The 16,422-nt window shown below is 45.3% G+C and overlaps 1 protein-coding gene across 4 annotated transcripts in view; it reads left to right on the top strand.

The window, feature by feature from the left end:
• The window catches only part of UFD1 (ubiquitin recognition factor in ER associated degradation 1), a 41,136-nt gene that overhangs the window by 7,108 nt on the left and 17,606 nt on the right, over positions 1-16,422 (top strand). Inside the window, exons 2-6 of one of the 4 annotated variants that reach the window (XM_023725047.1) lie at positions 2,898-3,030; positions 3,421-3,453; positions 5,507-5,628; positions 9,694-9,824; positions 11,690-11,762. In XM_023725047.1, the coding sequence (XP_023580815.1) occupies positions 2,898-3,030; positions 3,421-3,453; positions 5,507-5,628; positions 9,694-9,824; positions 11,690-11,762 (492 nt within the window). Of the gene's footprint in view, positions 1-1,459; positions 3,031-3,420; positions 3,454-5,506; positions 5,629-9,693; positions 9,825-11,689; positions 11,763-16,422 lie in introns of those variants that run through there. The other 3 variants (XM_004390081.3, XM_023725048.1, XM_023725049.1) reach the window with 3 other exon arrangements.

Genomic DNA, 16,422 nt, shown 5'->3' with positions numbered 1-16,422 from the left:
TCATCACTAAGTTATTATATTTATTTATTTTATGTTTGCTTACTGTGTCCTAGCTTCTTGTTTTGTTTTGATATGCCCAAATAGGCTGCTCGTATGAGCTAGTTTGATTATTGGCACCTTTGAAGCTCTAATGTCCTGTCACCAGGTGGTTAAATCTGTTACTAGGTATGTGAGCTCAGGTGTCCGCCCACTCCTCCTGTATGGATTCAGCTCAGGTGCCCAGGTAGATAGCCACGAAGTATGTGGTATAGGCTCCCACTTACCATCCTAGACAGTCATGGGTGATTGGTGTAGGCACAGGCATCTGGCTGCAGGAGGGGGACACACTCTGAGCAAGACAGGGGGCTGACGGCCACCTCTGTTCAGGAGGAAGGCGTGTCTCTGTTCCCTAGAGCACGTAGGTGGGTGGGTTTTGAATCTGGACTATGAGCACCTAATGCTGTTGGCTGTAAGGACTGGGGGGCACCTCTTATTCATGGGCCCCTATTGCAGATGGCTAGGTGGCGTGGGTGGAGCTACCAGTCCTCAGGCCCCTGATATGGGTAGGTGAAGACTGCTTAATGGGCAGAGGAATGTCAAATGTCAAGAACTTGCCGCTTCACAGCTGAAACAGTTGAAGTTAGACTTCAGGTATATACCCTGCTGTACTGCAGTAATGAGGGCCTACGCTGTTGAAATGGGCCCATACAAGTCTATGAAGCAGGAAAGGTGCTCAAAGTCCATGGATCCCTTATGCCTGTGCCTAGGCAAAGGAGCTGTGCCTACCCTGGGTTCCAGGCTTAGAGGAGCCGGCAGTTTATTTTTTCCCGTTTGTTGATTTGTTCACTCTCCAAGTTAGGGAGAAAGGCTCAGAGCGTGTGATGGATTCTGCTTCTGGCCCAGGGGACTCGGCAATTGCTGAAGCCGGTCCAGGACCCAGTGCAGAGCAGCGAGTGGGGAGTTAAAGGGGAGAGAGATTTTTCCCTAAGGGGGGTGTTTTTGATCCGGGTGGTAGGCCATACATAAGTACTTATCTTTTGCTGATCCAGGGCTGTGAACGCACATTGCTAAGGGTGTTGCAAACCTTTCCCTCTTTTGTGTTGCTAAGAGAAGAAACAGCTTAGATGTAGTGGTTAGTGTGAGGTAGTCAGGGGATGCCCCACTTCTCTCCCTTTCTTCATCCAGACGCCTTGTTTCATTTGTTATGCCTTTGGCTAAGATTTTGTTGAATAGAGTTCTGCTGCTTAAGAGAAGAAAGAGCCAAAAGTTTGAAAACTACTGTGCTAGAGCTCTAGGGTTTTATAAACATAGGAGATTTTAAGCAAGAGAAATGCTATATTTGCATTTAGGAAGACAGCTGATTCAGCTTGCTAATTTTGGAATTGCTAGTAAACAAACTACTTTGGCGCCCTTTTAAGAGATTGGCTGCTAACCAAAAGGTCGGCAGTTTGAATCCACCAGCCACTCCTTGGAAACCCTATGGGGCAGTTCTGCTCTATCCTGTAGGGTTGCTATGAGTCAGAATCGACTCGATGGCAACTTTTTTTTTTATCATTAATTATCATTAGGTGGTTTTTCTCTCTACTTAGTGTAGATTTGGAATCATGTCAAGAGGTATTTGTCTATTGTGAGATTTTACTCTTATTGGAATGTCATGAGTAGTTGCAATACTTTGAGAAGATCCAAATGGATGTGTAGTGTGTTTTCTAAGCCTCATCTTAATCTGCAGTCTTTATGAGCTGGGATCTTCTTTTTTAATGATACCCTGCCTTGGTTTTAGTCATTAAACGTGAGGAAGTACCATAGTATAGCAAAGTATGTGTACCTACTCTGTGTTGCGAGAGCTCGTTGGAAGGGCACTATCCCTAACTCTTGGCAGACCAGGAAAGGCTTCCTGGAGAAAGGAAAGGATGGTCCTGGGGAGCCAGTTGAAAAGATGCAAACACTGGGCACCTGCTGCCTAGAATGCCTTTCCTGTTTTCTTACCTGGCTCCCTCTCATGGCATTCAGGTCTCTGTGCAGAGTCCTTTCCTAACCACATATTTAAAATAGCATCCCCAGGTGCTCATGATCCTCTTACCCTGTTCTTGTCTTCAGAGCATTTATAACCACCTGACATATATGTGTTCATTTTTGCTTATATCCCTGTCTTGGATGTTAGCTCCACCAAGGCAGAGATTTTATCTGTTTTGTTCACTGATGTTTCCCTCCTGCTTAGAACAGAGCCTGACAGATAGTAGTCATGCAGTAAATATGTGTCTTTAAATTAAATGTTTTTTAAGCTAATGAAAATGAGAACGTGCTCCAGGCAGAGGAAGGAGCCTGGGCAGCAGTATGGCAGGTCTAGGAGATTATGGCCTACCAGTAAGCAGGTCTCTGTGAGCTGCTTGAGAGGTCTTCGTGGATCATTAGGAGAAGTGTAGGCTGAAAGAGGTTAAGGAAAGGATAGAGACTAGATCTGAGGGACAAGACTGGGGGTGGTAGAAAAGGTTGAACCACAGAAACTGGAGATTCACCCTGCTACCCGAGAAGTGCTTCTGTGAGAACGCTCCATTTCCTGAGTATTAGGGTTAATCAGGAGTCCCTCAGTGGTGCGACAGTAAAGTGCTAAGCTGCCAATTGAAAGGTTGACAGTTCAGGTCTACCTGGAAGTGCCTTGGAAGAAAGTCCTGGCTCTTTACCTCCAAAGTATCAGCCATTGAAAATCCTATGGAGCACAATTCTACTCTGATACACATGGGGTCACAATGCGTTGAAATCTACTCAGTGCAACCAACATCAAGGGTTAATCAAGATTTTAGTATATTTTGTTCTTTGAAAAATTAGCAGCATTAATTACCCTGACGTGTTTTGGCATTTGACACGAAGAAATGTACCTTTGTTCTGTTCTAACACTGGCATCTCTTTTCTCCTTCCAGTTCTCCTTCAATATGTTTGACCACCCAATTCCCCGGGTCTTCCAGAACCGCTTCTCCACCCAGTACCGCTGCTTTTCTGTGTCCATGCTAGCAGGGCCTAATGACAGGTCAGATGTGGAGAAAGGAGGGAAGAGTATGTGCTTGTTTTTATTTTGTATAGAAACCTTTCCTGCCCCTAAGTCTGCAATGCTTGTAGCCTCCAACAGTCAGTTTTTGCATGTGGTAACCAGAAGCTAGTGTTATGTTACAGTAGAAATATTGCTTGTCCCAGACTTGCTAAGCGGAAGCAGGGGGTGGGGGTGTGAAGGAGGGGTATTCCTAATTCTAATTAGATCTATGACTGGTACTTATTTAGTTCCCCAAAATAAATTACATCAAGTATGGTTCTTTATGAAAGATTATTATGAAATTCTAGCTGCCCCAAAATATTGTTTAAAGCTTTTTTTGGATATAATATAAGCTACATTTTGGCTTCTGTTCTTTTTTTTTCTTTTTTAATATTTTAAAAATGTTCTTTCTGCAGTAATCATGCCACCATCTGCCCTCGATCAACTCAGTAAGTATCTTCTAAGTGACTTAATAACATAGGCTCCTCAGTACTGCAGATGCAGGCATCCTTCATCATGTTGGGTTGGGAATTGTCCCTGAAGGGCGCTTGCTGGGCGGGAGAACTGGGTCACGGGGCAATGTGGAGTGGTAGCCATCTGTCCAGGACAGATGGGGCAAGTGAGTGTTCAGCATTATCACTGCCTTAGGCACTTCAGGCTGCTCCTCACCCATACTTGTCTGGAAACCAGGATCCTGGCAGGATTAAAAGAAGATGTGAGTGTCAAGTACCTTTCTCAGTGCCAGGGCAGCTGATGCTGGCTGGACTTCCTAGGCTTTCTTCTAAAGGACAGGAGGTCGATTGACCAGAGGATGCTGAGAGGCAGGTTTCTCATCTCCACACCAAACATCGTCCCTAAGTTCCAGGCCCGTGTTTCCAACTCCACTGCCACATCTCATCCTCAGCATTTCCAAACCTGAGCTATTGTTTTCTGCACCAGGAAGTGTTCCCCTCACTGTGCTCTCTGCCTCTTGCAAGGAGTGAGAAAGACCCACAGGTTGTCAGAGCCGTGGTGCTTTTCTTCTCTTCCCCTACTTCTCATCCAATGAGAGCATCCTGGAGACCCTAGTCCCACACCACCCAGACATGGAAAACCCTGAACACAGATGGAGTGTAGTTATCGCCTTTGGAGACTTGGGAGCGCTTCCAGCATGAATCCATTTCCACTGCAGGGTGGTACTACTTCTGGAGGCTCTTCCTTGGCCTACCTGTAGCTTCCAGCCCAAGCGATCTTTACTTGATTTATTTAGAATTTTTAGAAGAGCCCCCAAATGGGGTCTGTTGTACCTCCTGTTTCTGAGTGAAACTTTTGTTAACGTGTTTACCTAAACCTACAAGCTAAAGAAAGTATAGCTTAGGGATTAACTCCCCACACTTGAGCCAGCAACCTGGGTTTGAATCCCAGTGTCAGGCATGTTACTTAACCTGTGTGCCTTAACTTCCCCATAGATAAAAAGGGGATAATGATAGTGCCTACCTCACTATTCTGGGAAGATTCACCAAGGCCTTAGTACATGGCAACACTGTCATTACTGTCTCAGACCTTTCCCCCAGGTCCTCAAGTCTCTGGGGTTCTCCTCCTGCAGTCACCAGCCCATTTTCTATGCCCCACTGCACCTCCTGAGTCCACATGCCAGCAGTCTTGTTTGCCTGGCCCTCTATGCACCCCTGGCCTTGCAGACCACTGGATTGAGGGAACTTAGGTTGTGACCCTGCTGAAAGCCCACGTGCCTGACCAGGAGGCCGGGTGGTGTGCTCCCTGCTCTGTGGTGTTCTGTCCTGGCTTCCCTCCCCATTCTGACTCCTCCCATGCCCTCCCTTGTGCTCCAGCCACACCTGATTGCCAACGTTTCTCTGAACTGGCCAGTCTACTTTTCATTTCCATGCCTTTGCTCAGGCTACTCCTCTGCCTAGGATTCCCTCCCTGGCCCTGACCCTGGCCCTGCCCTGCCTGGTGCCTTGCCTTGAGAACTTATCCTACAAGAGCCTGTGAGCCTTCTCCCACTGGCCTGGATTCCTTCGCCCCCTCTATTCCCCCAGTACCTGCAGCATTTTAGCACACTTGTTTGTTCTGTTTCTTGCCTTTCTAGCCTAGAAACCTTCAAAGGCAGGGATTTTATATGACATGATTGGCACTTAAATTATTTGTGAATAAATGAATGTACATAGTCTTTTTTTAAATCTGTGATTTCAGAAAGTTGTCAGGCTAAGCCAGTGCTGCATTCCAGAGATTTGCCAAACATTCCTGATTTCTACTCTAGGCCAGGCATTGTGCTCTAGAGGAAGCGACTTATCCCTGCCTTAGGAAGCTTGGGGTCTAGTGGGTGGGCAGACACCAAGGGTCCAAGTACCATATGGGAGTCTGAGTTTTTCTCTGGTAGGAGGCTGGGGAAGGCTGCGTTCCTGGAGGAGGCTTTAGGTAAATGTGGGCTGTCCTTTCATGGAAGCCATTCCTGAGCATTGCCTGCGTGGTCCACACTCATAACCTCTCTCTTCTTTTTAGGCCGACTTAACATTACCTATCCCATGCTGTTCAAACTGACCAATAAGAATTCGGACCGCATGACGCACTGCGGTGTGCTGGAGTTTGTGGCAGATGAGGGCATCTGCTACCTCCCCCACTGGGTGAGTGGCGCCTCCGAGGTCTCTGAGAGGCTGTGTCCCTTGGGGCCCTGCATGGTCCAGTAGAGGAGTAGGCCTGTCACAGGGCATCGGGGTCTCTCAGGCAGGGACATCCCCCCAGCGTGTGTGCATGAGAGTCCTGGCTCTGCCACAGCTCTGTTGCAATTGGGATGGTGTGGCCCAACTTGTGGTTTCAGAAGGCGGGGAAGCCGTAGGAGCCCTCTGCTCTGATCTGATGAGGACTCGGTCAGTCAGAGGAGTTTGTTGAAGAGGGGGATTCTAAACAATGCTGTGTGCCTCAAACATTGTATTTTCACCATAAGCACACAGATGTTCACCAGTTGTGCTGTAGAGTAAGGGCCTATTGTGAGAATTGTCAGTTGCTTTCATATATACCATAGCCATACTGTATGAACCTTAATTTCCTATCAGACTTCTTTTTTTTTAAATAATGGAGCAAGAGTAGTGTTTTTGAAGTGGTCTAAGTATAGAGATTAAGAGTTTTTTCCCCACTTTCTTGCTGTTTTCTCCCTTCATTCTGTTGCAGTGTTTTGTGTTTTTTAGAAACTTGACTTGAATTGAGTCTTTCCAAAGCACTCAGTTTAGTTGCCACAGGAACAGTGCCTTTCTTTTTGCACTCATGCTTTCCCCATTTGTGTACTGTTTGCTTGAACCCAGTCACAGGTAGGACCGACCTCTCCGGCGGAGAGTCCTCAGAGCTTGCTCTGGGGCACATGCGCCTCAGAGAGGTCAGCAGAACCGCACCAGTATTTTAGGGAGGAGCCCGTGGAGAGGGTTCCACATGAGGGTGTTGTGCACTGGTCAGGTGGGGCACAGGAGAGGTAGGATGTGACCCCGCCCCCACCCCCAGTGCGTGAAACGCACGAGGCATAGTGGCCGTGGACTGTGTCAGTTGGTGCCTGTCCCGTTCCTCCATGGTGGGCCAGGCCACGCTCCCAGTGCACAGGAGAGACGCTGGGGCTCAGTGGAGAAGAGTGCTGACTGGAGTTCTGCCCCCTTGTCCTTCAGAGAGGTCTTTTGTAAAAGTGAGCCTTTATAAGCCCTTCTATTTGCCTGAGGGTCCTTTGTTCTAATCAGGTGTTATGCAGAAACCCAGTGTGTCAGAGTTTCAAAAGGAATGGCTCTGGCTGGGTCTGGGGCAAAGGGCCTGCTTGGCTCCCTCTTCCCTCCTCCTCTTCTCCCGAGCTTTGACATTCTTAGCTTTGGAAAAACCACAGAGGAAACTGCTTGTCCTTCTCTTAGTCCTTTAATTGTGGCAGGTGTGCTGATAGACTCTGTGGATGGGGCTGGGAATGCATAGATACCTCCTCACCAGCCACACTCTGATGGCCTCACTGCCCCTGGTCCCCTATTGCAGTGTTCACAGAACTTTCGAAAGAATGTGTTTAATTCTTTTTAATTTTTGAGATGAAATATGAACAGAAGTTCTGAACATTTTTCCCTCCTGCAGTGGGTTACCTTGCCCAGGCTTCCTGGGAGATCCCCCAGGCCCACGCCCACCCTGGTCTCCCAGCTTGGATCCCTGGTCCTTTCACAAGTGCTGGGCCTGGCCCACTTCTCATCACCCCCAGGAGCTTGGTGCTGAGATCTCAGTGTCCTGCTGCCTGGCCTTTCCTGGGCTGCTTCCTCACCCAGTGGCCCATGCCTACCCAGGCTTGGTCTGTGGGGAGGTCCTACTCACACCTCGAAGCCCAGGCCTGACGCAGTTCTCTCCTTGATTGCCTTCCCCTTCACCGTGTCCCTGGGACACCCTCACAGCACTTGCCATTCAGCACCTTCCTGTCTTTGTGTCTGCAGGTGCCCCTTGAGGGCATGAGGCCATGTTCTGCTTGTTCAGCAGAGTGCCTCGTCACAGAAGCTGCTCTGAGTGGCTCAAATGTTGGAAGCTGCTCCTTCCCAAATCCATTCTGGACCCACAGAGAGGCCCCTGTGTGGCTATCTATGGAGGTGAAAGAGGAGGTGGTGACACTGGAGGGACACTCTGTACTCCTCCAGCTCACATGCTTGGAGTTTGGATGGCCGCTTGTCCAAACTCCCAGACCACTTGGGGCCAGAAAACGAACTAAATCACTTCCACGGAAAGACATCATGTCCCTTTGGGAGGCCTCTGGGTAGCATGGAGTGTGGAGCTGGCATGGGGTATGAGGGCTGTCTTCCCAGCACTTTGGGCATGAGCAGGTGGTTGCCTGGGGCTTCCCAGTGGATGTTGTGGAGCTGGGCTTGAGGGTCTTCCGACTCCTAGGAGGGTGTGTGAGCATGTGCTTCCCGTTGGCTGGTGAGCTGACTCCGTCCCACCTGGAGCTCCCAAGCTTCTTCAGGGCAAGTCAGCCTCAAAGGGCATAAGCCTTTCTACCGGCCCCTGAGGTGTTCGACGACCTAGACTGAGGTCTCTGTAGCTGGGCCACTTGTAGCTATGTCCTTCTAGCTTTGCCCCTCCTCCTCCCTGGCAAGGCTTCTCTTACGGGCTGTGATCCCAGCCTTGCCCAGGGCTTTCAGGGCTTTGTGCCATTGATTATCCTTCTTCCCTCTGAAACAAATTTACCTAAAAAGCCTGCCTAAGGGACTACAAGCTTGTCCCATGGCAGTCTGACTTCTGACCCTTCTAGCACTTTCCATTCAATCATTACTCTCCAGGGTCACCAGAACCTCTCAGTCACCAAATCCAGTTACCTCTCTATCCTGCTTGGCCTGCTGGTGGCATTTGATGGAGATATCACCCCTCAGTTTCTATAGTTCCCAGTCTGCTGGTCCATGCCCCATGAGCCTCCTTCAATGATGGTGTCTTCCCAAGTGTGTTGGGGCCTCCACAGGCTTGTCCCATGTGGTCCTGCAAACTCTCATGGCTTCATTTATGGACTTTAGTCACAGCTCCACACAACCTTCCTTGGCCCTGGCTTCACTTCCAGACACAGCCTCTTCACTTGGCAAGCCCTGCCGCTCAGCTGTGTTCCCTTCCTCTTACCTACACTGCGCTCCTCGGCCCACTCTTGGGCTATTAGTCACCTCCCACCTGCCTCTCATCATGCCTGTGCGGGACAGTGGAGTCGGGAGTCTTCATACTGCCACAGGATTAATTTGGGAACAGATTGTCTGATAGTGCCATCCTGGGTGCAGCTTTCTAGAAAGGGATGTGATGGTGCCCTAGAGAGGGGTGACGATAGGTGAAACAAGATCAGCCATGACTTGATGATTGCTAGAGCTGGGGATGGGTGGGTAGAGGCTCACTTGTGCTGCTTTTGTGTGTATTTGAAATTCTTTTTAAGAAGGTTTAAAGTAAGAAAAGGAAAAAAGCATTCCAGGACGTAGAGGGTTTCTCATTTCTGGCCCTACCTCCTTGCTTCGGGGTCTTGGCCCTACTGCAGTGGTCTGAATTCCCTGTATACCAGGTACTCATAGGCCTTTGTTCATCTTTCTGTCTCACTCCCAGCTGTGGTCTACCTTGCAGAGCGGTTTAATAGAGGTTTTATATTAACCCCTGTAGCAGACATTTCTGGTGCCTGTCACCACTCCTCAGCCTTAGCTGTGGTAGCTGTACCATGCAAGGTCACACTCATGTGCTGTCATTGTCCTACCTCAAGCACAAGGAACGCACCTTTCCATATTTGCCCATAGGGCTTTGTCAACACCGTGTGAGCTCACTGGGCCTGTTGCCTGTGGGCAGCTTGGAAGTGTGGAGAAGGAGCACCCCTTGGAGGTCTGGAGCTGGTGGCTGATGCTGCACTACCCGTTCTCTCGGTGGATGTTCTGGGAGGGGGTCTGTCGCTTCTCAGGCACCCATGTTGCCTGCTGCAGTAGCCTCAGTAGCACCCCTTTGTCGGCCTTTTTCCTTCCACGTCTTTTCTCGTTCTTTTTCTTTCACTTGTGCACATGCACACAGTTTTTCCTCCTTCCACGTCATATCTCAGTTAAATTACCTGTCTCCCAAGTCCTTGCCTCAGGAGACCCAAAGTAACAGGCCACTTGAATGTAAGATTTGGCCCACCTGGTGTGTGGGTAGATGGGGGTGGTGTTGGCCACTTAATTTCATGTAGCTTTCTTCTTTTTTAGATGATGCAGAATTTGCTGTTGGAAGAAGGGGGCCTGGTTCAGGTGGAGAGTGTCAACCTTCAAGTGGCCACATACTCCAAATTCCAGCCTCAGAGTCCTGACTTCCTGGACATCACCAACCCCAAAGCAGTGTATCCTTTTAAACAAGAAGGATCCTTCTAGTCAAGGAGGGGGATGCTGACAGTGATTACACAGCAAGTACTTGTTGAATGTCTGCCTATTTTGGTGACCACACATTTGTTTGTGGTTGAAGTTGTGATCTGAGAATAATGCTTTCAGCCAGCCTGTCTGCCATGGGGTCTGGGTTGTAAGTGAATGCACTGGGTACTCGGACCTCTTCTGGCTCCCTTTCTAGACATTCTCTGGCAAGGGGAAATGGAACCCTTCTTTTAGGTGGAATCTGCCACAAAGCCCAGTGTGTGCAGATATATCCTGGTGCAAGGAGGGACCTGCTCATCTTGCTCTGTCCTCTCTGTGGAACCCCTGATGTCTCAGCTCAGCCATTAACTGGCCAATCTCAGTGTTTGCCTAGGATCAGGGTTGATTCACTCTAAACCAGTGTGTAGAATTCACTTAATACATTTTCTGTCTCTCAGCAACAAGAAAGCAAAGGTTTTGGGTTCTAGTGTTTTTTAATGTTGTCTGAACTTAAGCCAGACTTGTGTGTTCGTAATTTTAGGAAGTGAGGGTGAGGAACGTGCTGTGTGTGGACCAAGATTGAGATCTCTAGCTTGGAGGCCCCGATTTGGTTTGTTGAGATTATAGTATACAGTGGCCACTCAGTACTACTTGTTTTTAAAAAATGCACGCTTGAAAAAACACCACCACTACAGTTTAACACCACAAACAAGATGAAAGAAAAAACAAAAAAAACCCACCTCCACCCTTTCCACCTGTGCCGTCCCGCCAGGCCCATTCCCAAGAGGAAGCTGTGGCTGACCATGTCCTGGACACAAACCGGCCATGCTGCGCACTCTGCTCATGGCACTGTCAGTGTTGGAGGCTTCCCATCCCATCCTGCAGGCAGGAAGCTGTCCTGTGGGAAGTCTGGCAGACATGTCCTTTAGAACTCCCACTTGGAGCACTTGTGAGCCTGTCAGCGACCAGTAGTGGGGCATACCTCTGTAACCATAGCCCCTTCTGCTTTTCTCTGAGTTTTTATATGTGTGGAGAACCAAGCTTACTGTAAGATTATTTTCAAAGAATATTTCTATAGGTGGTTTTGAGGAACGTTTGAGAGGACCTGTGTATGGATCTATGATTCATTCAATCTTTTTTCCTCTGTGCTCCCACAGGCTTTTTTAAATCAACTTTATTGAGGTGTGATTTACATACAATAAAATGCACATAGTTTCATGAGTTTGATAAATGTATGTTGTTGTTAGGTGCCATTGAGCTGATTTTGACTCATAGTGACCCTATATGACAGTGGAACTGTCCCATAGAGTTTTCTAGGCTGTAATCTTTACAGGAACAGATTGCCAGGTGTTTCTCCTGTGGAGCCATTGGGTAGGTTTGAACTGCCAACCTTTTGGTTAGCAGCCGAGTGCTTAACTATTATGCCACCAGGGCTCCTGTTAAATGTATACACCGTATTATCAGAATGTTTCCGTCTTCCCCAAACGTCCATTTGTGCCCCTTCCAGGCTAGTCTCCACGCAGCCCCTGGCCCCAGCAACATCTGACCTGCTTTCCATCCTTATGTATTAGATTTGTCTTCTTAGGGTTTCGTGTGAACGGAATCTTATGGTATGCACTCATTTGTAGCTGGTTCTTCCTGTAGCATAATATTTGTGAGAAACATCCATGCTACTGCATGTGTTAGGAGTTTGTTCCCTTTTATTGCTGAGTAATACTCCATTGTATTACAACTGTTTGTTTTTAGTACCAGCATGATGCATTTCTCTCCACCTAACGTCGATCATGTGAACCCCTCACAGAAACTTGTCTCAGATTTAAGGTATCCATCTTGCCATGTTGCCTTGACAGTATTGCAGATTAGAAAATGCACTGAGAAACTTTGCCTGTCTGACCACCGGGGACGTGATTGCCATCAACTACAATGAGAAGGTAAGAGGCTCAGCCTTGGGGAGAACAGGACCTCACAAGAATACCACCAGACACCCAGAGCAGAAACAGCTAAAGGAGATTTAGAACCCTAAGAAAATCAGTATTAGAATATTTAGGTACAGATATAAAATAATCATGTATAAAATATTCAGAGAAATAAAAAATAGAATCGCAAAATTGAGCAAGCCACAAAAGGCTATCAGAAATAATCAGGAAAACTTAAAAAACAGATTAGACATAGTTGAAAGAGAGTAATAAAATGAAAGACAAATCTGGAGAAATAATTTTGAATTCATCACAGAGGATCAAGGAATTAGAACATGAGAGATGAAGATAATGAGAAAGTCAAACATATGCTCAATGAAAATTCCAATAGGAGAGAATGGAGGAGTGCCAATATTTTGAAGAGATAATGACTGAATTTTTAACCCACAGTTACAGGAAGTATAATGTATACCCAACAGGATTAATCAATAAGAGACCCACACATTGCAGTGAAACTACAGATATAAAGTATCCAATAAGAGGGATCAACAGCTCTTACAGATACTTAACAGAGGAACAGCAAATAGCTGGCCTTTGACTAGCAGCAGTTATAGCCAGAAATAGCAGAATGTCATCAGAGTGCTGAGAGAAAGTAACTGTGACCAGTTTATCTTTAGAGGATGAGGGCAAAAGAAAGATATTTTCAGATAAACAAAATCTGAGAGTTGTTTTCTAAACCAATGGAATTTCAAAAGCACACACTTTAGGAATAAGCATCATCTCAGAAGGAAAGACAGTAAGGATTGGTGAACAAATTGGCAAATATGAAGGTGAATCATAGTAAATGAAGCAGTAACAATGTTTAATACATGGGACTTCAAAAATTACATCTAAAATACTGGAAAAGAGTAAGACAGTATTGTTTAGAATTTAAGTGTTGTTTATTTACATCTCAGTAAGTTAAATTATCAATGAAAATAGTAAATGACAAGTCTACATGTAATAAAGAACACCTACACAAAACCTACAACTAACATCATACATAATGGCGAGAAACTAGATGCCTCTTCCTAAAGTAGGGAAAAAGGCAAGGATGTTCCTATTCAGCATTGTACTGGAAGTCCTAGCTAGTACAATAAGACAAGAAAAGGAAGTAAAAGGTAGACAGATTGGGAGGAAGAAATAAAACTGTCTTTGTTTGTAGATGACATGATCGTCTATGTAGAAAATCCCAGAGAACTAACAAAAATTCCTGGAATTGATAAGTGATTAAAGCAAGATTGAGTCTTCATGGATAGGAAGACTCAATATTGTTAAGATGTTAATTTTTTCCAATGTTGTCTATAGATACAGCACAATCCCAAGTTATTTTGTGGATATAGACACACTGATTCTAAAGTTTATGTGGAAAGCAATAGACCCAGCATAGCCTAGACAATACTGAAGAAGAACAAAGTCAGAAGACTGACATTGCCTGACTTTAAGACTTACTATAGAGCTGCCAGGAGCCCTGGTAGTACAGTGATTAAAACACTCAGCTGCTAACCAGAAAGTTGGCGGTTCGAACCCACCAGCCGCTCCACAGGAGAAAGATGTGGCAGTATGCTGCTGTAAACATTTACAGCCTTGGAAACCTATGGAGGCAGTTCTGCTCGTCCTATAGGGTCACTGTGAGTCAGAACCGACTCAGTGGCAGTGGGTCTGGTTTTTTTGTTTTTCTGTAGGACTGCCATAATCAAGAGTGTGGTACTGACAAAGTAATAAACAACTAGATCAGTGGAACAGAATAGAGAGCCCCAAAACAGACCCACACAAATATAGTCAACTGATCTTCGTCAAAGCTGCAAAGGCAATTTAATGGAGAAAGGATAACCTCTTCACCAGATGGTGCTGGAATAACTGGATGTCACGTGCTAAAAGTGAATCTAGACACAGACTTTACACTTTTCACAAAAGTGAACTCAAAGTGGTTCATAGACCTAAGTGTAAAACATAAAACTATAAAAACTTGTAAAAGATAACAGGAGAAAATTTAGGTGACCTTGGGTGTGGTGATGAATTTTTAAGTTCAACACCAAAAGCACGATCCATGAAAGAAAAAAATTAGGTAATTCATACTTCATCAAATTAAAAACTTCTCTGTGAAAGATACTGTTGAGAGAATGAATAGACAAGCCACAATCCAGGTGAAAATATCTGCAAAACATGTATCTGATAAAGGACTTGTGTCCTGAATATACAAAGAGCTCTTAAAGCCCAACAATAAGAAAACAGCCTGATTACAAAATGGGCCATAGATCTGAACAGATACCTCACCTAAGAAGATATATCAGATGGCAAATAAGCATATGAAAAGATGCTCAACATGTGTCATTAGGGAATTACAAATTAAAACAATGAGATAGTACTACCAAAAATCAAAACCTATTGTCTTCAAGTTGATTCCAACTCAGCGACCCTATATGACAGAGTAGAACTGCCCCATAGGGTTTCTAAGGAGCAGCTGGTGGATTCGAACTGCCAACCTTTGGGTTAGCAGTTGAACTCTTAAACACTGCACCACCAGGGCTCCAGATACTACTACACGGCTATTAAAACCAATAAAACCAAACCTGTTGATGTTGAGTTCATTCCGACTCGTGGAGACCCTATGTGTACAGGGTAGAACTGCTCCATAGGTTTTTCTTGGCTGTAGTCTTTACGGAGAGCCCTGGTGGTGCAGTAGTTAAGAGTTCGGCCGCTAACCAAAAGGTTGGCGGTTCGAATCCAGTAGCAGCTCCTTGGAAACCCTATAGGGCAGTTCTATTCCATCCTGTAGGGGCGCTATGAGTCAGAATTGACTCTATGGCAACAGGTTTTTTTTTAAGTCTTTATGAAGTCTTTGTTCTGTAGTGCCGCTAGGTAGCTTCAAACTGCCAACCTTTAGTAGTCGAGCACTTAGCCATTTGCGCCACCCAGGGACCTTACACACCTGTTGGAATGACTAAAATCCAAAACTGACAACACCAAATGCTAGCGAGGATGTGGAGCAACAGGAACTCTCATTCATTGCTGGTGGGGATTTAAAAAGGTACAGCCACTCCGGGAGACAGTTTCTTACAAAACTAAACCTGATAAATATTTCTAACTGAATGACAAGCATATTTAATGATAAAATGTTAGAAGCTTCCCTTAATTTCAGGAACCAGGACAAGGGTGCCTACTATTTACTGGTTCTTTTGAACATTGCTCTGGAGTAAGACAAGAAAAAGTAATAAGGATTGAAAGGCAGGAACAAAACTTATTATCTTCAGCTCATGTGATTGTCAACAAATGAAACCCAAAAAACCTAAAGAAAATTAATCTAAGCAAGGTAGCAGGACATAAAACTGGGAGACAAAAATAAATTTTACCTCCAGAAGTAATTTTCTTAAAGGCACCATTTACAGTAGCAAAAAAAAAAAAAAAAATACAAGGTACCTAGCAAGTCGTATGTAAGACCTATGTGGAGAAAATTTAAAACTTCATCTAAGGACATTAAAGAAGAGCTGAATAATTAGGTACTATGGTCATGTATAAAATGAATCCTGGTGGCACAGTGGTTAAGTTCTTGGCTGCTAAACAAAAGGTCAGTAGTTTGAACCCACCAGCTGCTCCATGAGAGAAAGATGTGGCAGTCTTCTTCCCTAAAGATTTCAGCCTTGGAAAACCTATAGGGTAGTTCTACTCTGTCTTATAGGATCACCATGAGTTGGAATTTATGGCAACGGGTTTGTTTTTTTTTTTTTTTGGTTATGGTCATGTGTTGGAAAATTCTGAATAGTAAATATCAGTTCTCCTCAAGTTATTCTATGTTGATTCTGTAGAGTCAATACAATTGCAGTAAAATACTAAGTAGCTTTCTGTGGTGCCTGACAAGCTGAAGAAGAGCCAAAGATTAAAAGTAGTCAAGACACTCCAAAAGAATATTGGGGAGGCATCTTGCCCTGTGAAATAGCAAGGAGTGTCATAAAGCTCCAGTGATTAAAGTATGATGTTGGTGCTGAAATAGACAAGTAAACCAGTGAAACAACACAGGGATCCTAGAAATCAACCCTGACATGCAGATCTTGGTACATGACTGAGGTGGTATTGTGGGTCACCAGGCAAAGGAGAGACTTGAGTGGAGCTGGTATGATCCACTGATTGATTGAGATGTGCAGTTTGAAAACACTGCTTTAAAGAAACTTGAGCATGTATGCCAGGAGACACATACACGACTGCTTATAGCAGTATCGTTAGTAACAGCAAGACAATTGGAAACAGCCTAGATGTTGAAAGTGGATAAATTGTGGCACTTTAACACAATGACATATTCTTTTGAAGCTACTTCTATTAAATAATTAAGAACCTTTTACAGATGGATTGGGGATATGAGGAAAACGAGCCTTCTCATCCTACTTTGGTGACCCTTTTCCTGTTTAAGCTTTTTTTAACGGTGAGACTATCCAGACTGTTTTAAATGCTGTACTCCTGGGAAAAAGGAAGAACTTGAACTGATACGGTAAAGAGTAGATGTGGCCGTGGTTAGTTCCTATCCATCTGTATTTTTTTTTTTTTAAATATTTTATTGTACTTCAGGTGAAGGCTTACAGAACAGATAGTTTCTCATGTAACAGTAACACACATGCTGTTTTATGACATTGGTTAACAACCC

The sequence above is a fragment of the Trichechus manatus genome, unplaced genomic scaffold (genome assembly GCF_000243295.1).
Source record: "Trichechus manatus latirostris isolate Lorelei unplaced genomic scaffold, TriManLat1.0 scaffold00282, whole genome shotgun sequence".
Lineage (NCBI taxonomy): Eukaryota > Metazoa > Chordata > Mammalia > Sirenia > Trichechidae > Trichechus > Trichechus manatus.
Note: the sequence above shows the minus strand (reverse complement) of the source record. Positions and strands in the feature narration are given on the sequence as shown.